Source organism: Pipistrellus kuhlii, unplaced genomic scaffold, assembly GCF_014108245.1.
Source record: "Pipistrellus kuhlii isolate mPipKuh1 unplaced genomic scaffold, mPipKuh1.p scaffold_m20_p_4, whole genome shotgun sequence".
In the NCBI taxonomy this organism is placed as follows: domain Eukaryota; kingdom Metazoa; phylum Chordata; class Mammalia; order Chiroptera; family Vespertilionidae; genus Pipistrellus; species Pipistrellus kuhlii.
Window position 1 is genome coordinate 77,690,109 of NW_023425540.1, and position 24,167 is coordinate 77,714,275.

At 41.1% G+C, this 24,167-nt stretch overlaps 1 protein-coding gene and 1 pseudogene across 2 annotated transcripts; both read right to left on the minus strand.

The window, feature by feature from the left end:
• Positions 1–7: 7 nt before the first annotated feature.
• TMEM248 (transmembrane protein 248) lies at positions 8–24,033 on the minus strand. 2 transcript variants are annotated; one of them, XM_036409598.2, is made up of 7 exons: positions 23,896–24,033; positions 13,198–13,372; positions 8,494–8,779; positions 6,410–6,560; positions 5,184–5,367; positions 3,724–3,867; positions 8–2,947 (listed from the first exon to the last, which is right to left on the minus strand). In XM_036409598.2, the coding sequence occupies exons 2-7, from the start codon at positions 13,354–13,356 to the stop codon at positions 2,927–2,929; spliced, it is 945 nt and encodes a 314-aa protein (XP_036265491.1). In that variant the 5' UTR covers positions 13,357–13,372; positions 23,896–24,033; the 3' UTR covers positions 8–2,926. The 2 variants fall into 2 exon arrangements, with proteins under 2 accessions (XP_036265491.1, XP_036265492.1); XM_036409599.2 differs by lacking the exon at positions 3,724–3,867.
• On the minus strand, positions 14,192–15,951 carry LOC118703005 (annotated as a pseudogene).
• Positions 24,034–24,167: the final 134 nt, after the last annotated feature.

A 24,167-nucleotide genomic window follows, 5' to 3' on the forward strand; every position in this document is an offset into this window, starting at 1 on the left:
CAGCAAATAAATTCAGATGTTTTATTCGGTAAAGCACATATGCACACATTTCAAACATGAAAAATTAATCTGGGAGTGAATGCCATAACATCAGCTACTGACCATCATGCAACAAGAGAAGTGAAATGGATCCAGTGGCCCCTGTGACCCTACAGTGCCTGCAGGAGGGCTGAAAACCAGGATGCTGAATCCCTACAGACTGCCAAAGAAAATGCAACAGAAATGGCAGGTTCCTAATGATGAGAAAAATTTACAAATAGAATCAAAACTGATTCAAGTCATACAGTGAAAGGACAAAAGGAAAAAGAAAAGAGATCAATATGATCTGAAACAACCACTTTAATAGTAAGTTGCTGACCTTTCATTGGACCTCCAGTCCCAGATGCCTGAGGACGAGCCAGTGCTCCTGGGTGAGGTCACCCTGAATGGCAAACGGGCCCTGCCTGGGGCACTCTTGGAATCCTGGAGCCCCCAACAAGACACTGCAGAGGCCTTGTCTGCAAGTGCCCCACAGCAACAGGTCCCCTGGACTTCCTAGTGGAAGTCTCTTCAGTTAGGAGGCCTCTTTACCCAGCAGGTACATAGCCTCCCTCCTCCGCCCCAGCCTTTCTCTATATAACTGACTGACTCTGGGTTTCCACAAGACCTTTGAGATTTGCCTTCTAGGGTAAAGGCCGGATTTTAAAGTGTGTGTCCACGCCTCACGACAAGTCATACTGTCCGGGCATTTTTGGCACTTCCTTTCCTCACTCCTAACAGTGTTTTTCCTCCCCTGGCTAAAGATTCCAGCCATTCCCTGTAATTAAAATAAGGGCAATTAATATTAGCAACAAGTTATATTGAATAAACCAGTGAAATTGACTTTTTCCACCTGTCTGTCTCCTTTTATATTACTCTGACAGTTATAAATCTATCCCTAGTACTCCATTCACTGGGATTTTATTAATTCAGTAGCAGCTTAACCTAAAATCTTAAAGATAGTGATGTTTCTAAAGGCCAAGCCCAAAGGCTTTCACAATCTTATTTCTTAAGATCCTCAAAGTCTCCAAACAGAAAACTAAACTAACAAGTTAGCCATGCATCATGGAAGCAACTCATATCATACAAATAACTGGATAGGCAAGTCTGATTATTGTGCTTAAAATGTACTAAATGGAACAAATATATATTAACATATTTTAATAATTATTTTAACAATCTTTAGTAAAAGCCCACAATTGTTTTCCATTCAAGAATGCCTGGTTTAAAATGTTCCAGGCCAATCTATATTCCAGACTGCAGGGCTGATTTTAATTCAGAACAGACTGTGCAGGCCTGGAATTAAGGGAAGAAGTACTAAGTCATGCCCAAGGTTTTACTTGCCCTTTTGCTACAGCACTGCTTGCAAGAACACAGAAGTCATTAATTACAGTGAAGGGAAAAAAAGAAAAAGAAAAAAAAACGGAATACAAGTAACAAAAGAGGACTAGAAAAGATAATACGTAACTTTTTTTTTTAATGAAAATGGATTAGAAGGAAAAAGGGGTAAAGGAACCAGATCATCAGAATGTTATAGCAAAGAAAAATGCTTTGGGTTTTCCTGATAAATGGCAAATCAGAACTGCTTTCATTCAGATTTCACAGGCATCATTTTTGTAAAGTTAGTAATCTACTAGTTGCCATTTTCCTTCTGAAGATACGTTAACTGCATAGAAATAAATGTATAAATAAATAAATAAATGAAGGAAGAAAGAAATACCACTCCCTTTTCAAAGAAAACAAGAAATCCTTTCATTACTATTAGACCAAATCATCATTCTCTTTCCATAGTATCATCTGCATTCTAAAAAATAGAGCAGCTAATTTTTACTCTACTCTAGAGACATTTACTTAATTTTTAAGCCCTTTTTTTTATTTTAAATCCTCACCCAAGGATATTTTTTTCCATTGATTTCCAAAGAGAGTGGAAGAAAGGATAAGAGAGGGAGAGAGAGAAACATAGATGTGAGAGAGACAAATCGTTTGGTTGCTTCCTGCACATGTCCCAACCAGGGCCAGGGATCGAACCTGCAATCCAGGTATGTGCCCTTAACTGGAAATTGAAGCTGCCACCCTTCTGTGCGCGGACCAATGCTCTAACCACTGAGAAAACCAGCCAGGGTTTTTTAAGCCCTTTTGAGTGACGAAGCTACTTTAATTTTTATAATGAAGGGAAGCGACAACAGAGGGGAAAAAGACAGTGGAACTTGCTGTGCCAACTAAACTCCACAAGACCAGGTTCCTCACAACTCCTGTGGGAAACTAAACTTAGATCTTTACCATGTTAGGTGACTTTTAAATATTGAACATTTTACTCAAGATTTTGAAAGAAACAAGTTTGTCTTACCTAGAGTAGTATTAAAATGTGACTATTTTTTTTAAAGAAAAAAAGAAAATTTAGAAAGATATGTGTTTCCTTGCAAGCAAAACAGAGAAAGGGGTATTATTGTTGGTACTATGATTATTAAGCCACAGACACGTAAAATCCACAAAATGGATTGGTGGCTTGGGAAATGCAGTATCATGTCAAAGGTGCAGACTGTTTCAAATCAAAGCAAACCTCAACCCTCCAGCAATGAACTGCCCCTGAGATCTTGGTAAAGACGGCATGGCCTCTCTGAGGCAGGGAGCTCGCCGCTGGCGCTACGTGGGTCATCCCACCAAGTCCACAGGGGAGGCTGCGGGGCTCGGACTGCACCAAGTGTGAAGCACGTGCATCATTGGACCAATTTCTGAATAGATTTTTATAAATATATACAAATCAGTTACAGGCACTTGAAATGTCTTTGGCTGGAATAACCCAACATTGCAAGAGAATGTATTCACAGAGTGTCCAGGCCCAGGCTGGCGTCAGCAGGCAATGCTTACAGTTTGCTCAGTCTCTCTCAGAAAATGGGCAGTTGTGGAATTAGGCATCAGCCAAAGCAACCTAGAAGACAAACAACCCAGTCACACAACAGAGTCCAGGGAGCCAAGTCCCCATCCAAGACCAGGGAGCCGCACCACATGCACCTGTCCAGGAGTGGAACTATTAAAACCCTAAGGGGGGAAAAAAAAACAGAAAAGAAAAAAAAAAACTCATCTAGGTAGGAGTGAATAGAAATTTAAGTCTTGCCGAAACCAGTTTGGCTCAGTGGATACAGCGTCAGCCTGCAGACTGAAGGGTCCCAGGTTCGATTCCAGTCAAGGGCATGTACCTTGGTTGCGGGCACATCCCCAGTAGGGAGCGTGCAAGAGGCAGCTGATCGATGACTCTCTCTCTCATGGATGTTCCTAACTCTATCTCTCTCCCTTCCTCTCTGTAAAAAAATCATTAAAATATATATTTTTTTAAAAAGAAAGAAATTTAAGTCTCCTACCGATCTAGTGGAACCACTGTGCTGACTTCAAGGGTTAACCATTTCCAAACCTTGATCAGCACTGTGTGAGATGATTTCTCAAGCTGATGAAGTGGAGGGGGGCAGCTGCTCTCCAATGGGGATTTGAGAGCAATTCGCATAGACAGTACTTTTTACAGCTAAGGTTTGGGTTGAAAACCCAATACCATAATTTAGACTGAGGGTAGAAGACTACTTCTGATAAAAAGACAGAAGCTAATTTCTCTGGAGGAAAACTGCCACTCACAATCAGTACAGTAAGGAGTGAGACATTCTGTCCACAGACACCTCTGGCCAAATGCTGGCCCAGACCCCATCCAATGCTCACCTTCTCAGGACAAAATTCAGGACTGCTCTGACGCAATTTGCTAGGTCTGCCCTTGATAACCGCATAGCAAAACATTGTTATCACCATCACGAAGAGGAAGTAACTGGTGTGCATGAGATGCAAATTTATTAATGAACGGTCATCCTAGAGGGAATAAACCAGAAACATCAGCACTGAGTTACTGAAAATTTTATGCTGGATTTCTAGAGATACAGTTCATCACCTCCAGATATGCTTTAACTTTAATTCTTAAACTGGAACAGATGTTTCTCCTCTTAAACTACTAGAGCTGGCTCCCATTCAGTGAAGACATGATGTTCCTGAGACCACCTCATATCCCTTCCTAAAGCAGTTCTCTGCCCTGGCTTCTGCACCCCACACTGCCTGAGCACCCTCCCCTTCCCCCACTCGGTCTCCTCCCCTGAGAAGGCTCTCACACCTGTACTCCTCACTCTTTCTTATGTCCTCTTCCTCTGACTACCTTCAGGGTGCATGGCTGACACCCTCATAACTACCCCACCAGGAAGGCCTCTGCACCACTTCTCCCCAGAGGCAGCTTCCTTCCTTCTGCCTTTTCCCCACTTTTACAAGTCCCTGCCCCAAAACATCTTTCACCTCCCACATGCAATCAATCACCCTGCCAGCTGTTGCAAGATCCGGGCCATGCTTCCGTTCCTTTTCCTTCCCAAATCTCCAGGCCCCATGACATTTACACTAATCAGGTGGGCAGACCAGTCTACAAATCCCCCTACAGCCCAACACGGGTGGGGATTGCCTCCTCTTAGGGAAAAAGTCTAAATGCCTCAAAAGGCACAAAGGACTTTCTGGAACCTGACCTCCACTGATCACTCCACAGCCTCCTGGCCTACCAACTTCTACAACTTGATAAAAAGGGCCAGGTAAAAAGGCAAGAAATCCACCTAACATATACTGACAGGAAGAGGGCACCTATAAAAAAAATCAGTGTAGTCTGTAAAAGTGGGCTCAAGTGTACTAGTAAGCTGGAAGCTAAACTAGCAAGTTAACCACTAGTCTAGATTACAGTGTTTTCCTCCCTTTTTCTCGTCCTTAACATCCTATTCAGCCCTCACTATCCAAAGATTCACTTTTACCCTTATGAATTCCGAACCACTCCCTGCTCATATTAACACTAACCAAATATTCTTCTGAGCGGCTGTGTGCATGTGAGACTACAAGCATTTCTTATAACCCCCATGGGTTAGGCACACAACAGCTGCTCAATAAGTAACCGCTGCTGAGCAAAGCAGAAAACGAAAAACAGAAACAGTTTTCTTAACCAAAAAAGTGGCATGTTTTTCCAAGTGTCCACCACTCCTCCTAGCCTTTTATTAACTCAGCTGGGAATCTGAAATGGCAGGGGCTAAGCTAACCCAAGCATGTAAACACCACTACTCTAACAGTTCCTGAACGCACACGCATACACGAGTTTTCTCACTTACATCTGGAACAACAACTGTAAGCTTGGGATTTAAAGTGTGATAGACTTTTCCAATTGCCCCCTTATAACACCAGAAAGGATTATAATCTTGAGCATATTTTGTGTTGGCGTCTCTAGCAGTCATGAAGATCTTGTACCAGAGCGTGGCATTGCTGTATGTGTCCGGAACACAGTGCGGCGGCTGTCTGCAGGGGGAGACGGGGAAAGACATGCTCAGTGGCCTGAGACATTTACTGTTTTCCTCACAACCCCGAGCCCAACACTGACCACAGCCGAACATGTGGAAGGAAGAAACAGAAGACATAAATGTTTCAGATAAATACCATGCTTTTCACTCAGGGACCTTTTATTATTTATTTAATAAACATATAAGAAATAGGCATTTAGCATTGAAGAGTTTACGTGTTAGATTTCTGCCTTCATAGTCCACTTGCATATGATGTGGCCAAAGAAGAACCTGCTCCTTTTAAGCCATTTTCCCAATTCTCAATTACAACAGGAAGTCTGACATACAAACTTCTCCAGCAGATTTACATTATATCATTTCTAATGGGAACAGCAGCAAATAATGTTTAACTTATCTGATATTGTCCTACAAACCTCCAAATGTCTAAATTAGACAAATACCTGACTAATTATTCTTACTGAAAAAGGATTCACCATAGGATTTTTAAAATAGGCTACATCTAGCATATTTCATGTATTTATAGATCATTATCTCCTTCCCAGAAAAAGGAGAGGCAAAAAATATATATAAAGGCAAAACGGTAATACTGACAGTTTTACAACTGCTTAAAATATAAGCAGCAAAAGTTCCAGAAATAGTAACTGTTTCATAAAAAATAAGATTTTACTTGTGCTCTCAATTTTAAAAATAACTCTTTCTGGATAATGGACGTGAACAAAACCTTAATCTTTTGGGAGCCTTAACTCTGGGTCATTCTAGTCATGGGATCCACCCTTCCTATCTTTTCTGTGACGTGCTTCTTCTACCAACAGGAGAGGCAGCCTTAGAACAAGCGATAACAACCAACCTTGCTGAGGATCTAACTCTGCTATTTACACGAGAAGTTCTACCTCAGAATTCCAAACTAAACTTAAAGAACTTGTTAGGTCCAGTTAAAGGGATGCAGTGTGAGCCCCCCCGGGAACTTTCTGCCAAAGCACCCCAATCACATTCATGGTCAGTGGAGCTTCTCATACTCATGGGCTTAGGAAACCACTTACACTGTGACGGGGAACACACCAGGGTTGGCTGTGAGCGTCATGCAGGCTGTGAACACCACCTGCTCACAGTGACTGTGAAGGGCACAGTCATCCGAACTCCAAGCTGCTGGCAGGGTAAAGGTAATGTTTATCTCTTCGTGGGCTTCCCTGCCTATGGATGAGAAATCACGGTGGATTTATTTTTATTTTGATAAAGGCAAGAACCCATACTTATTATTCTCTAGGATTTGAATGAATCCTGACATCAAACCCACCCAGGAATCACCTCTGTGGGATTTCAGGACCACCACCAGTTCTGAGCTGGACTCTGAGGCCTGCTCACCTGGCAGAGCTATCAAAAGGCAAGCAGAGAGGGGCCACTTTCAGCCAGACCTAGGAGTGCTAAGAGCCCAGGCAGTGCCCAGCTGGAAAGCTGGGGGCTGGGTGGGTTATTATCACCCACTGTGTTAGCATTTGCACAGCACTTTTCCATTTTCAAACTGCTTTTATATTTATTGCTTCACTTAAAATGTACCACTACCCCATGACAAAATGTACCACTATCCCATTACTGCTCCGCTTTTACATATGAGCAAACTGAGGAGCGGAGGATCTAACAGACTTAAGTAAGGTCATGGACCAGTAAGTGATGAAGCTTAAATGAAAACCAAGGTACATAACACCACAGCAGAAGAGAAAGGGCTACTTGTAACACAGAAAACCCAGAAGTTGCCCTTACCTTATTTCCATGGGAACAGCTCTCACCTATAACAACCAATAGGAGGCTGGCGGGCACTCCCAACCTGGACTTTAAAAGGCTCTTGGTAACCCAGATTATTCTTTCAAGGCCTGGGCCTCCAGCATGCAACCTTTCCAGATTAGTCCCTCTTCCACTACTCTCTCACCTTGTCCTAAATCACTTACAGTCAGTCATGGGTTTGGTTCTGGTGAAAGGGTAGTGCTCAATGTTTTATAGGTATTTCTTTTTATTACTATTATTTAACAAGCACTTATAGTCAAACTTCAGTTCTCCAGCCTCTCCCATCTCAAACAATTCGGTTCTTGACTAAGTTGTTCACGGAAAAATGTCTCAGTTGTCGAACCAAACTTTGGTTTTTAACCTGACAACTCTTTCATCCTGACACCTCAGCATAACAAAAAGTGTCTCTCAGACAACAAAGAAAGAAGAGAATGCTTTTGTTGCTGAGAAATCTATGGTTAGCACAATTTTAAAACATAAGAGGCCATCAAGAGTATTAATGTTGCTAAGGGTGTGAAAGAAACAAAGATCACAGGCAAATGAAGAGGTAGAAGAATTGTTGTTGACTTGGATAAATGAATTAGCCAGTGACAGATTTTCGGAGGCAGCCATATATAAAAAAGCAAAGATGCCACATGCTTCCTGAAAGATATCCCTAGAACATGTGCTGAAAGTGATTCATCTAAGGCTAGTAAGGGGGGTGGCTCAATACATTTAAAAGAAGTGTTTGTTTATAGATTAAACAGTACATTAGACATATACTGTATATAAGAAAGGTTAAAACAGGGACTCAATCTGTGGGTTGGGAACAGATTAATTTAATTTTACATTATTTCTAATGGGAAAAATGATTCTGTTTTCAAATAGCTTCTCCAGCAGCCTTCCAGAACCAATTAAATTCAAGAACCAAGGTTTCACTGTATATATATATAGCATTTGCTTTGTGTCAAGAACTACTAAAAGCACTTGATAAATATTAATTTATGTTAGCCTTGTCTCTTCCATAATCTCAAAATGCCAAAGGGAAGAGACCAGATCTTAGGCTTTTACTAGTTCATTCCATAAGCTGAGCTAATGGTGGATGTTCAAGTTTGTAAACTAACAGCAGTATTTATAGTATGTATTGCCATCTCCAACATGATAGCATGTGTTTGTAAACCGAAATAGACCTTATAGTGTCTTCCCAGTTTCTCATTTTCATTTTCATAGGCTTTTTACTGAGAGCCTACTGCGTGCCAAGCACTTTATTAAGGGCAGACACATGCAAAAATCAAAAACAGTCTAAAACCATGTGACAGCTGTTGCTTGAGGAAGTCTGAAAGGAAACCTGTGAACACACACATACCTGAAAGTCCAATCTGATGCCCTAAGATGGTCGAGTACAGATGGGTGACATTGCGAGAGTACCCTCCAAAGGGTTTGAGTGGGTCCAGGGTAAGGGTGATTGCAACGGAGATGTTAACAGGGCCTGAATCCTCCAGTGCCTGTGGGGCCTGGGTGGACACTCTGGCCTGCCCACTGGTCATTGTGCTTTCCGGAGTTGTAGTGTCATTTGTGAGATGCTTTAATGTTTCATTCTCTGATACACATAAGTCCAAATCATTAAATCGCAGCAGAAAAGTATTCCAATCCTTCCGTAAAATGAAACAGAGAGAAAAAAGTGTGAGCAGTCTGCAAGTGCTGCCATGGCCCTCGAGGTCACATCACAAGGTGGGGACACCAGCTTTAGAGTCAATCATTTATAATAACAGAGACAATAGAGCCATCAGCTGTTGCACTGTCACGATGGTGTGGTTTTCCAAACCACTCTCATATTCATAACCAAAAATATGAACTCTTCATAGGTATGAGATATTAAAATAGCTGTGGAATTAAATAAACTTATACAAGAAAATATGTAGAAAACAAAAGTGTATTATACTTACAGAATATGATTTAGCCTCAAAAACAAACATGAAAAGAAAGCTTGAACAAAAGTAGTAAAACATTAAAGGCATTAATCTAAACTCATTTAGCAGTTGTAATTAGTTTTGTTGTGTGTTTGTTTTGTTTTTTAAATAAGGCTGCCTCAAAATAATTCCTCAGAAGGTTAATTCTAGCCTCAGCTGGTTTGGCTCAGTGGATAGAGCCTTGGCCCACAGACTGAATCAGGTTTGATTCCGGTCAAGGGCATATACCATGGCTGCAGACTTGAGGCAACCAATCTAAGTTTCCCTGTGTCACCCCTCCATTCTCTCTAAAACTCAAGGGAAAAAATAATTATTTTTTTTTTAAAAAAGGTCAATTCTATACACCTTGCCTTCTCTCTCAAGAATGTGAAACCAATTAAATACCAATATGTGGGATTTTTCCTCCATTGTCATGGACTTTGTTTGCTACCTTAGAACAGAAACAATTTCCAAATGGAGAAAAAAAGAGAAAGATGTTTTCAGGTTCTCTTAATATCTACACCCTGCATTAGTGGCTTACATCATAAGTAGTTTTAAAAACACAGACAGCTTATTATGTCATGGTTAAACTGATATCAGCATAGTAAAATACCCATCAGGATTTATTTTAATTTTAGCTGAAACAGCAATAACAAACCTAACCTAGGTTGCGACATTCTTTTTTTTTTTTTTTAAATATATTTTATTGATTTTTTACAGAGAGGAGGAGAGAGGGATAGAGAGCTAGAAATGTCGATGAGAGAGAAACATGGACCAGCTGCCTCTTGCACACACCGTACCGGGGATGCACCCGCAACCAATCTACATGCCTTTGACTGGAATCGAACCTGGGACCTTTCAGTCCGCAGACCGACGCTCTACCACTGAGCCAAACCAGTTTCGGCTAGGTTGCGACATTCTCCCAGGCATCATTGGTCTACAAAAAGTTGCCAAATGTGAAAACAAACCAAGTAACACTTCCAATTACACTTATACTAGCATGAATTAAATGCCATTTGAACAATCCCCAAGCGGTCAAGCGAGTCTACATCTATAGCATCAGTAAATCAGTATATGGCATTTAATAAGATTACAACTGGATGTATCAAATTACATTTTGCCTAACACCTACATACATTCTAGTGTCATCCCTTCATACTGCAGACATGAGGAAACTGAAGTCCAGTGCAAATTACGGACTCTCTAATTCCATAGTTGAAGGCAGAATAAGAATTAAGTTTCCTAACTCACAGACCCACTCTTCCCATATACACTTAGGATCCTCCCTTGAAAATAAAATCACTAAATTAATCATAGCCAAAGTTCAGCAGTATCTGGCAATGCTTTCCTGTAGCGCTCCATTCCATTTTGAACAGTCTGCCAAAGCCAATGTCAGACCCCACTTTAAGGGCTAATTTTCCAGGCGACATCTTAACCACTGGCCTTGGCTGAGTGTTCAACGTACACTCCAGCTCTGAGGAGAAGCAATGCCAGTATTCAGCAGAGTTAGGGTTATGACTAGAATGTTCATTTCAGCCCAGTAAGGGTCCGTGGTTGGGGGGCGACCTATGAACCAGGAGATCACAGTTTGATTTCTGGTCAGGGCATGTGCCTGGGTTGTGAGCTCAAACACCAGTGTGGGGCATGCAGGAGGCAGCCAATCAATAATTCTCTCTCATCACTGATGTTTCTATCACTCTCTCCCTGTCCCTTCCTCTCTGAAATCAATATTTTTTTAAAGAGAATGTTCGTTTCATAGGTATTGTGGATATATCCTGTTTGCACACCCTTTAAAAATTCAGACAGGGTCAGAGAAGTGGGGAAATTAGCCAGTGAGTATGTCTCTTGTAAGAAACTCTTTGAAAGGGATTCATGGTGGAAATAGTTTAAACGTGTTACTTTAACTGTTAGGGAGCTCACATGTGAAGGTGGTCCTTCCACCTGAAAGGAATTAATCACTATGATCTAGAATGCCACAGAGCACAAGACAAAACAATGACCTCTGTACAATGAGTAGAACTTTCCTCTCCTTCACAAGGCACACCCAGTACAGCAACAATGCAATTCCAGTCTCTACTCCCATCCCACTCCCAAAAACAAACATACACAAAAAAGTGTAAGAGGAGGCACTGGGGAATCTACTAAGAGAAGAACGAATCTATCCTAAAAGAAAACTTATCCACCAATAAATTCACCTTTTCATTAATTGAACATAATTTCTAACATGTAAACTAATTTATTGATAGGTAATATTGTCATTCACCTCTGTTAAATAAGAATTAGTAACTTTTTGTTTTTGGTATACAAAAATACACATCACTGTAAATCTGTGTTATGAGTGTTCACACCATTATGTGCTTAGATTAAGAATTAAAAGGCACAGTCCTAATAATTTAAATTGCACAAAATGTAAAATCTAGAAGGCAAGTTTGTAGACAACAGAAGTTTTCCTGGATAAAAAAAGACAACTGTATTTGAAAATAAGATGCCATTTTCTAATTTCTTGAAGATCCCTTCTTATCTATATAATTGATAAAACTCCATGGTGATGATGTGGGGGTTTAAAATAACAAATGTTTACAGTTATTAAAAACTGCAATGAGCTAATTTCATCCTATCTAATGAAAGAGTAATATGCAAATTAACCATCAATCTGCTACACCCACCAGCCACGCCTACCAGCCAATCAGAGCAAGTATGCAAATAAACCCAACCAAGATGGCTACCAAAAGGGAGGCTTGGGTTTCCCTGGCAACAGAGGAAGCCAAGCTTTCCACACACTCTAGCAGGCCCAGGCCTCCATTAAAGGATATGAAGTTTCAATTATAAAAATGGCGGCAGCCACAGATGGAGCAGGAGACTTGGCTCTGCTCCAGGCTACAAAGTTTCAATTGTAGAAGGTAAATAAATTCCAGATACCAGGGCCTCAGCTTGGGTCACCAGGGGGCATGGCTGGCCTGCAAACCACCACAGCCCCTCCCTCAGGCCACCCCATGCCCAAGGGAACCTCCACCCTGATTCAGGACACCCTTCAGAGCAAACCAGCTGGCCCCCACCCGTGCATCAGGCTTCTATCCTATCTAAAAAAAAGAATAGCCAGGACTGGTTTGGCTCAATGGATAGAGTGTCGGCTTGGGGACTGAAGGGCCCTGGGTTCGATTCCGGTCAAGGGCATGTACCTTGGTTGCGGGCATATCCCCAGTAGGGGGTGTGCAAGAGGCAGCTGATCGATGACTCTCTCTCATTGATGTTTCTAGCTCTCTCTCTCTCTCCTTTCCTCTCTGTACAAAAATCAATAAAATATATTTTAAAAAAAAGAATAATACATAGATTGAACATCACTCCAACACACAAGATCAAGATAGCTGCCCCTATGTGGTCAAAGATCCTGCCCCCATGTGGACACAAGATGGCCAGCAGGGGAGGGCAGTTGGGAGGGACCAGGCTTGCAAGGGAGAGCAGTTGGAGGCGATCAACCCTGCAGGGGAGGGCAGTTAGGGGTGACCAGGCTGGCAGAGGAGAGAAGTTGGGGGCAAATAGGCTGGCAGGGGAGCAGTTAGACATCAATCAGGCTAGCATGGGAGTGGTTAGGGCGTGATTAGACTGGCAGGCAGAAGCAGTTAGGGGCAATCAGGAAGGCGGGCAGGCGAGCAGTTGGGAGCCAGCAATCCTGGATTGTGAGAAGGATCCCAGATTGGAAAGGGTGCATGCTGGGCTGAGGGACAACCCCTCCCCCAACCCTGTGCACGAATTTCATGCACCAGGCCTCTAGTAGGAATATAGGAAGCTATTCTCTAGCTTCTTTACACAAACATTTTGCAAATATACTTTCCAAAATATCCGATTCATTGCTGAAGTATTCTAACTGAAACTGGTAGCCTCATCTGAATCAATAACTATCTGAAAGGGAGAGAAAGACAAAAAGTTCTGTATACTGACCTTTCTCACTGGGATAAAAAGTCACAAACAAAGAAAAGGGTGTGAAGAGCCCAAAGGGGTTATTCCCTTGTATAAGGTCCAGCCAGCCTGAAAGAACTTAGAATGCACCATACCTCCATATGTAATACTTTCAACAATAAAGATTTTTTAAAAAGAAAAGGAAAAAAAAGAATATACTATACCTCTGCCATTCCCGGTGACTTAATCTCCTTGATTTTGAAGAAATAGCCCAAGGTCAGGAAAGCTATTGCCATGGCGCTTACACTAATCATAAAGACCACCAGGGGCGGCCGACTGCTGATGTACAGCTTCAGGTTCTCCAGGGGGTTGATGTTGAACATTATTCTGATCGTCCACCTGAAAGGAATTAATCAGGAGATAATGATTGTCAAAAGAAAACCCATGACTCTCACTTTTTCCTTTCATGATGTTGGAGGGCAGTGAGGAGGGGATCACTGATTACTGAACTTGAGAAATATTTTATCTGAAATCTTCAAAAGACTAGCAAGAAAAAACACATTAGCTGTCATCATTTCCAAATGGTAACCTCTTGAAAGACAGGCATTCCCTTTCAGTTTATTATAATTATTCTAAAAAATATATTTGTTACTTCCATGTTACTTAGGAAATAGTTAAGTAAGTTAGTAATATGACACAAATACATGCCAACACATTACAAAACTAAATTGATGCCCTGACCAGTTTGGCTCAGTGGATAGAGTGTCTGCCTACGGACTGAGGGGTCCCAGGTTCAATTCTGGTCAAGGGCATGTACCTTGACTGTGGGCACATCCCCTGTGGGAGGTGTGCAAGAGGCAGCTGATCAATGTTTCTCTCTCATCAATGTTTCTAACTCTCTGTCCTTCCCCCTCCTCTCTGTAAAAAATCAATAAAATATATTTTTAAAAAAACAAAAAAAACTAATGAGGATGCTCTCACTTCCTACCCCTGAAAGCTGAATACCATCTACTCCAGGCGTCCTCAAACTTTTTAAAGTGGGGGCCAGATCACGGTCCCTCAGAGAGCTGGAGGGCCGGACTATATGAACTACTAATTCCTACTGTAACACCTCGGCTGCGCTCACTGCCCAAAAAACCTGGCGGGCCGGATCAGACTCCTCTGCTGGCCGCATGTGGCCCGCAGGCCGTAGTTTGAAGACGCCTGATTCTACTCCATCTACTCAACACTATCCAGTTCACTGCTATACTCTTGTCCATTCCAGCACCAGGCACAAAGAGGCACCCGATAAATATTTCACCCTTATTTTAAATTGTATCTACTTGAAACCAAACTTTAACACACACACCCCCAGTATATGTAGCTTTATTCCATCTGTAAAATATTGCAAATAAGTATGACAATTCATTTGGTATCTTATTGTTTCTATAGCTGGACAACTTAGATATTCATCAGCCTGTTGAACTGTTCCTTTTTCAGAAACATGGATACCATCCAAAAGTTTTCTGATATCCTGTTGTGACTTGCTGAATCAAAGCAGCTGATTTTGATACAAGTTCAATGTCATTTCCTTCAAGAATTAACTCATCTTTCTGAGCTTGATACTGAACAAACAATGCCTTACCTCATCCAAATTATGCAGATGTATTTTTTTGCCCAATAAATTTCTGATTTCAACAAGAGAATCATTCTCCTGAATAATGACGCTGATGGGAAAGTGAGCGTACACAGACTTTATCTTGTATCGGAAGCCCAGTGGAACACCCTTGATCGTGTTCTGTACATGACTGCAGACAGTGCAAACTGTGGCCAGCTCCTTTCTATTCCAATATTTCCCCACCATTTGTCACCCTACAGCCACTTTTTCTTTCTCAGGGACAAGAGTTCTACATTAATGTGATTGAAGTCCCTCTGAAGGGTGCCCATGGAGCATTCAGAGTGATGTCCACATGTTCTGGGATGTTAACAGTCTGATTGCTGAGAATGGTCTTCATCCTTGCAGTATATAAAGCAAACCAAACTTCTTTATTGATCATTTAGATGTCTTTCTAGGTGATCTGCCTGAATCTTTACTATAAGATGTCTGTCAATTTCTTGTTAATGTTTAGGAGTTCCTTTTATATGCTGGAAACTGAGTCTTTACCAACTTTATATGTTATACTACTCATCTGTGGATTTTAATATGGTTCATGGTATCTTTTGCCATATGAAAGGGTCTTGATTTTTTTAAACAGCTTACAAGATCTAATGCACCTACATACAATTCACACATTTTAAAGTATGCAATTAACAGAATTGGGCAAGCCATCACTTTAATAAATTTTTACACGTTTTCATCATTTCCTAAAAAAGCCCATACCTTTTAGCAAATAACCTCTTATTTCCCCTAGCTCTCAAGCAACCACTAATGTACTTTCTGTCTCTATAGATTTACCTATTCTGAACATTTTAAATAAATGAAATCATATAATATGATCTTTTGTGGCTAACTTCTTACATTTAGCATTGTTTTCAAGATTCATCCATGTAGCATATACAATATCAGTACTTCATTTTTATCTATTGCCAAAACTATTTCATTGTATGAAGTATTTTTTTTAATCATAAACATTTTATTTATCCATATCAAAAGTTGTAAAAAGACGGAAAAAGTAGTAATAAGACGGGAGCTTAAAGCATTACAGGCCTATTTCAAGAAACAAAAACCACAAATAAATAACCTAGCATTTCACCTTAAAGAACTAGAAAAAGAACAAATGAAGTCCAATGTCAGTAGAAAAAAAAAAATTACAGCAGAATTAAACTACATAGAGAACAAGACAATAAAAAAATTACTGCAACGAAGAGCTAGTTCTTTAGAAGGATTAGTAAAATTGACAAACCTCCTCTGACTAGACTCACTAAAGAAAAAAAAGACACAAAATCAGAAATGAAAGAGAACTTACAACAGACTCTGCAGAAATAAAAAGGACTACACAAGTTACCGTATTTTTCGGACCATAAGACGCACTTTTTTTCCCCCAGAAGTGGGGGGAAAAAGTCCCTGCGTCTTATGGTCCACATATAGCCTACACATATACTTTAAAAAAAAGGTTTTTTTACTTGCCCGGCTCTGTGTGGTCTCTGTGTGCTTGCCCGGCTCTAAAATGGTTCTAAATGCTGCTGTTTACTTTACAGGGTTGATTACATGTGTTTATGACTGTGATGTTGGGTTTTAATGCACATAAAATATTTTAGGACACTATTTGTTTCTTTTTTCTTCATTTCCCTTCTCTAAAAACTGGTGCGTCTTATGGTCCGGAGCGTCTTATGGTCCGAAAAATACGGTACTAGGAAGGTTATGCACCACCAAATTTGATAACCTAGAAGAAATGGACAAGTTCTCGGAAATATTATATATAACCGTCCTAGACTGAACTATGAAGAACTGGAAAATCTAAAAAGATAAATCAACAATTGAAACATTCATTAAAGCATGTCAAAAAGTAAAAGTCCAGGACCATGTAGCTTCACTAGTGAATCCCATCAAACATTCAAAGAAAATTTAATACCTATCCTTCACAAACTCTTCCAAATAACTGAAGAGGCAATACTTCCTACCCATTTTATGAGGCCAATATTACCCTGATACCAAAACCTGGCAAGGATCATACACACACTACAGACCCATACCTCTGATGAATGTAGATGCAAAGTCCTAAATAAAACACTATCAAATGGAACACAACAATCCATTAAACAGATAATACATCATGATCAACCACATTAATAAAGAATAAAAATCACATGATCATTGCCCTAACCCAGTGGTCGGCAAACTCATTAGTCAACAGAGCCAAATATCAACAGTACAATGATTGAAATTTCTTTTGAGAGCCAAATCTTTTAAACTTAAACTTCTTCTAACACCACTTCTTCAAAATAGACTGGCCCAGGCCGTGTTATTTTGTGGAAGAGCCACACTCAAAGGACCAAAGAGCCGCATGTAGCTCGCAAGCCACAGTTTGCCGACCATGGCCCTAACCGGTTTGGCTCAGTGGATAAGAGCATCAGCCTGAGGACTGAAAGGTCCAAGGTTCGATTCCAGTCAAGGGCATATACCTTGGTTGCGGGCATATCCCCAGTAGGAGGCAGCTGTCAATGTTTCTAGCTCTTTATCCCTCTCCCTTCCTCTCTGTAAAAAACCAATAAAATACATTTTTTTAAAATCACATGATCATATCAAAAGATGCAGAAAAAGCATCTGACAAGATATAACATCCATTTATAATTAAAACACTCAATAAACTGGGTATAGGAGGAAGGTACCTAAGCATAATAAAAGCCACATATCATATTCAATGGCAAAAAAAACAAAGCTTTTCCTCTAAGATCATCAACAAAATAAGGATGCATAATCTCATCACTATTATTCAACATATAGTACTGAAAGTCCTAGCCAAAACAAGCAAGCAAGAGAAAAATTTTTTAAAGGCATCTAAATTGGGAATGAAGAAGTAAAATTGTCACTTTTTGCAGATGACATGATTCTTTATATAGAAAACCCCAAAATCTTCACCAAAAAAAAAACTATTAGAAACAATAAATACAATAAACTTGCAAGATATAAAATCAATGTACAAAAACTCATTGTTTTCCTATAGAATAGATTAACAATAGAATTTCAGAAAAATAAATAAAAAAATAATCCTATTTGCAACTGCAACAACAAAAGAATAAAATACCTAGGAATAAAAAAAGGATGTAAAGGACCGATACACTGAAAACAACAAAACACTGTTGAGAGAAACTGTTGAAACATTGTTGAAGAAGACACAAAGAAACGGGGAAGATACTAGGTGTACCAGTTAATAATGTGGATTTTTTTCAATAGATGGAGGTATACATGTTGATATACATGCGATTTAATATGTATGCTATTTTGTTGTATTGACAACAAGCTTCAAAACTTCATATGCCATATTTGCTGAAGGTGTTATCATCACATATTTTTTACGCCTAAAAATGTCGAATTTCGGGTCCAAAAAAGAGCATTTGCGGGAAGTTTTAATTCATTATTTTGAAGAAAAAGTTATCATATACTTCAGGAAGCTTATGGTGAACATGCTCCATCTCAAGATACTTGTGAACCTTGATTTAAATGCTTTAACAGTGATGATTTTGATGTGAAAGACAAAGAATGTCCAGGTCAACAGAAAAAGTTTAAAGACCAACAATTACAAGCACTATTGGATGAAGATGCATGTCAAACTCAAAAACAACTTACAGAAAGATTAAGTGTTGCTCAGCAAACACTATTTGACACCATACACAAAAGTTGACTCAAAATGGATCAAAGACCTAAATATAAGATCTGGCACAATTTAATATAAAAAAAATCACTAAACTTATGAATCTTTGTCTCAGAGGATTTTAAGAATTTGACTACCAAAGGCAAGGGAAATAAAAGCAAAAATAAATGACTGGAGCTATAACAAACTAAAAAGCTTCTATACAGCAAAATAAGCTATCAACAAAACAAAAAAGAAACTAATTGAACAAAAGAAAGTATTTGCAAACATTACTTCTAATAAGCGCCTAATATCCAAAATCTATATATATAAAAGGCTAAGCAACTGGCCGACTGGCCGACCAGCCAGTAGGTATGAGGCACACTGACCATCAGGGGGCAGACGCTCAATGCAGGAGTTGCTGAGCTGCAGTGACTTGGCAGTGGCAGTTCTCAGGTGCCGCATCCTGGAACCAGAGAGGAGGAAGCCCAATTCTGGGGTGTGTCACCCAAGAACCGCCCTCTCGCAATCCAGGACCCCTTGTGGGATGTCGGAGAGCCAGTTTCAGCCCTATCCCCACAGGCCAGACCAAAGGACCCATCTGCTGGAGGGACCCCCCTCCATCACCCCCGCTCACTTCACAGAAGCCCTTAGAGCCACGGCACTGCCCAGGTGCAGGTGGCCGGAGAGGTACCATGCGAGGTTCGTTCCAAGGGGTATCCAGCCTGTCTCACCTAGTTCCACCCCGCCAGCCACCTTCTAATTAATTTTCTTTCAATGTTCATGAATCCATGCACCAGGCACTATTATATAAATAATACCCATAAAGAACTCATACAACTAAACAATAAAACAAACAATCCAATTTAAAAGTGTGCAGAGGGCTTTTCTGTTCCAATAAGGCTCTTGCAAACTTGGTGAACATTCCTAAAACTCACTAGACTTTCTTTAAGAGGTATGGCAAGCATTAAGTTCACAAGAAGGGCAAGGATTCTCTGTATGCTCAGAGAAAACAGAGTTATGACAGGAAGCAAGAGGGGCTCTGGTGGGCAGACCAATTTTCAGCAAAAAAGCTAAAACTGCTGAGGGTTGAATGCATTAAGCCCAACTGCAGAGTTAAGAGAATGCTGGCTATTAAGAGATGCAAACATTTTGAACTGGGAGGAGATAGGAAGAGAAAGGGTAAAGTGGTCTAGTTCTAAGCTTCATATTTTGTTTTATTATGTGACAATAAAATCTTCAGGATATGTATACTTAAAAAAAGGGGGAGATGGGCCTGAGGACCTAGAAGACATACAACAGATATATTAAAGGTTGCTCAACTTCACTTGCTATAAGGGAAATCCAAATTTTTTTAAAATGAGATATCACCTCCCAACTGTTAGAATGCCTACTATCAATAAGACAAGGAATAACAAGTGTTGGAAAGGCTATGGGGGAAAAAGAAACCCTCAGATTGTTGTTCTTAAAAAATGAGGACTAGAGTTACCATTTCCCCCAGCAATCCCTCTTCTGGGTCTCTACCTGAAAATTTTGAAAACACTTATTTGTAAAGATGTATGTACCCCATGTTTACTGCAGCATTATTCATGGTAACTGAGACATGAAACGGCCTAAGTATTCTTTGATGGATAATAGCATAAAGATGTGATACATATATACAATGGAATACTATGCAGCCATTAGGATGAAATAATGCCGTTTGCAACAATATGGCTGGGTCTTGAGAGTATCATGCTAAGCAAAGTAAGACAGAAAAGAACAAGAACCATATAATTTCATTTATATGTGGGATACAAAACAGAAAGCAACAAATTCATAGTCACAGACAACAAACAGTATTGTGGTTACCAGAGGAGAGGAGTGTGGGAAGACTGAAGAGGGTAAAGGGGTTAAATATATGGTGATGGAAGGAGACTAGGCTTGAAATGGTAAGCATACAATGCACTATACAGATTATTTATTACAGAATTGATGGATGTTAATTTTTCAATATATACAAGTATCAAATCATTATTTATATACCTGAAATTAGTATATCTAAATTATAGCCCAATTAAAAGATATTTAAGAAAACAAATCACAAAAATGAAAAACAAATCATGAGCAATGACAAGATTAAGTGAACACTAAAAGTTCATTATGAAATATTATAACAAACTCAGTTTAAAGACTGAGAGATGTTTCAAAAAACAGGACCTCTAACCAAATAGCAAAGTTCAATTTGGCAAATAACAACACATTATCATCACCAAAGGTTGTAATGTAATCCCCAGGACTAGTTAGGTAGGTAATTATACACAGTGAATGAGCTACAGACTTCTTGTCAAATTTATTCAATATGTATCTGGAAAAGAACATTTAAGGATTTCTATGTTTATCAAAATAAATCCTTAGTGGAAATTCAATTTGTTAAAAACTCTATCTTTCCTCCATTTTTTTTCTTCATTTTAATTGGGATGTTACAGTAAAAAATAAATAAAATTTTAAAACCCTCTTACATGGCAATGGAATTCTGTGGCATGTGAACATTGACAAAAACATCCCAAAGATCTAGCATCCATGGATTGTCATGCTATCAGAAAATAAAGGAGTGAGTTAGGAGAATACAGTCAAAAAGAAGCATTAACAAGTTAAGATGGGCCCTAATTGGTTTGGCTCAGTGGACAGAGCGCTGGCCTGCAGACTCAAGGGTCCCAGGTTCAATTCCAGTCTAGGGCATGTACCTTGGATGTGAGCACATCACCAGTAGGGAGTATGCAGGAGGCAGCTGACTGATGTTTCTCTCTCATCTATGTTTCTATCTATCCCTCTCTCTTAATTTCTATTTAAAAAATCAATAAAATATATATTTTAAAAATAAAAGTTAAGATGGTGCAGTGTGGAACTTGTTTAAAGAAAAGCTAAAGCCGAAGCCGGTTTGGCTCAGTGGATAGACTGAAAGGTCCCAGATTCGATTCTGGTCAAGGGCATGTACCTTGGTTGTGGCACTTCCCCAGTGGGAGGTATGCAAGAGGCAGCTGATCGATGATTCTCTCTCATCAATGTTTCTAACTCTCTATCCCTCTCTCTTCCTCTCTGCAAAAAAAAATCAATAAAATATATATTTTTTTAAAAGAAAAGAAAGGCTAAGGATGTGGTGTATATATACACAATTCAGCCATAAAAAAGAATGAAATCTTATAATTTGCAACAAAAATGGCCCTTAATGGAATTATTCGAATATAAAAAAGCCAGACAATGACAAATACCATATCTAACTTATATGTGGAATCTAAAGCAAAACTCCTCCCCCAAAGCAAAACAAGCTCTTAGATACAGAGAATATATTGATGGTAGCCAGGGGTAGGGGCAGGGATGCCAAAATGGGTGAAAGGAATTAAAAGGTACCAACTCCCAGTTATAAAATAAGTCACAGGGATGTAATGTACAACATGGTGAATGTAGTTAATAATACTGTATTGCATATTTGAAAGTTGCTAAGGGAGTTTGCTTGACCAGAAAAAATTCTGTAACTATGTATGGTGACAGTTGTTAATTGTGGTGATCATTGTGCAATATATACAATATTGAGCCATTATGATGTACACCTGAAACTAATATAATGTTGTATGTCAATTATATCTCATGAAAACAAAAGGCTAAGGTTGAAGCAAGTGAGGTCCTGAGACTAGTTCATGATGTTCCAGAGCAATTGCCAGGCATCATCCTGTTTCAATGGTTTCAAAGGTTTCTTCAACAATGTTGGTAAGAGAAACGAATAGCAACTCTGTGAATTAGATGTCATTAAAAACACTCAGAAAATGGCTAAAGAGCTTGTCATATTGCACTTGGCTGTAGTCACAGTGGCAGAGCGGGGCTCCTTAAAACTAAACATTGGCACTGAAATACCTCACAGACAGCAAATTTAATTTTCTGATTGTTAATACCAAACAGCAATTACAATCAACATTTTTTTTATGTCCTTAAAATAAGTTAGGCAGTGATTTGTGTAACTGGTTGGCTAAAAGAACAAGAGAAACTCATCAAATGAAAACAATTCCTTAGAACCCAGAAACCTACCAAAAGCCAGACTGCATAGCCCATGCTTTTCTATCTTAGAAAAGCATTTAACCTTTACACGGCTGCCTCTGTCCGTTTTTCTACACTACTATCCTATTGCCCCACTATCTAATCTGGGTGCTGTTGCACCAATCAGCCCTACCTTGTTCATTTTCCAGCTAATCCGCTGATCCTTAAGGTCCACCTCAAAAGTCACTTCCTTTATGAGGCCTTCTCGGACCATAATCACAACAAAATCCCTAATAGGTGGTAACGCCATAGGCAATTAATCCCTACAGTCTAATTCTTTCTAAGTTCTCTGCCGGCAGAAGCCATACTTGTACTTAGGTCTGTTTCTCTCCCCTGCAGCTGCAGGCAGAGCCCACACCGAGGAGGTGTGCTCAGTGGGCAGTGGGTGACCTCAGTACCCAGAAGTGGGTGGCAGCAGCCCTGACTCCAGTCCACCTCAATGAGGCCACAGAAATTTTTCCTCTTCCTTTACAAGGAAATCAACACACTGCCTCCTCACTCTCAGACAGTCCGTGGGCTTGGAGGCACGGACTATGTATATGTTAGTTGCACAACAGGTCTATTTCCTTTCAAACCCCTGAGAGGAGATGAGGAAGCAGGAAGGTGCTCTCTAACCTTCAAGCGCTGAGGGAGCATTCACCTACAGATGGGATACAAATGCACAGACCCCAAGCTGACAAAAAAAAAAAAAAAAAAAAAGTGCTACAGGGACAACTAACTGATTAAATATTGATCACCGGCCTTGTAGTTCTCCCTCCACTGCCTCCCATAGCGGCTCGCCTCTGAGTCAGGAGAGCAGCAGCTCAGGAGGAGCCACAGCCTTCCCGGCCAGAGCGGGCTGCAAAGAAGCCCGGCCTTCATCCCTCCAGTGGGGGCTGTAACCTGCCGCTGAGAGCTCAACTACAGACATCTGATTCTTCAGCCACAGCCTCCTCACCAGCTGTCCGCCAGTTACGGTTATTCACGCGATTCAAAACAGCACAACAGGCCTCGTTTCTTCCCGATGGTGCCTCTCCCGGGAACCGGGTCTACAAGCCTCCAGGTTACCCTGAAGCCATTCCGTAATGCACTTTCTGGAAATACAAGTGAAGACAACAACCCACCCACCTCTGAACAAGTTACCCAGCTTGACACGTAAAATGCCACGATTTCACTTTGAGTTTCTGGCGTGAACCTGGACCTCTACCTCCCACCTTCCGTCTGACACGTATATCATGTGCAAATGCAGAATAACGGAAACACGACCCAAACTCAAAAAAAATAAATAAAAAATAAAAAAAAGGCAAACTCCCAAAATGCTCCCTAAGGCCAAATCCGAATCCTCGCAGCCTCAGCTCCGTAGTGGGAAACCCGGCCGTGTCGAGGGCCGGAAGGGAATCGTGCCCCCGGGACGCGGTAGGCAAACCCCGGGGGCGGGCGGTGACCAGGCCGCGGCCACCAGCGCGGGACGCCCCCCGCCGGCCGCTGGGGCGGGAGCGGCACCCCGACAGGCGAGGAGCAAACCCGCCGGGACCAGCGCGGCCTCTCCCCGCCCCGCGGCCGGCCCCGCCGAACCCAGCCCGGGCCGCGCGCCCGGCTCACCTCGCGCCGGCGGAGAGCGGCGCGCCCCGGGCCCGGCCCGGCCAGCTGCTCGGCGGACGCCCGCGGCCGCTCCGACCTCACGCGCGGCGGCGAGCGGCGGGCCTGGGGCCGCTCGGCACCATCCTCCCCGCCGCTCCGGGAGCGGTGTCCGGCTCCGTGGGGCCCACGCGAGGACCAGAGGCCGGGTCCGGCGCTCACAACCGCCACACGGGTCAGTCAGGTCCGGCCCAGCCGTGCTTTCCGGTAGGAAAGGGGGAAAAAAGGCCACCGCC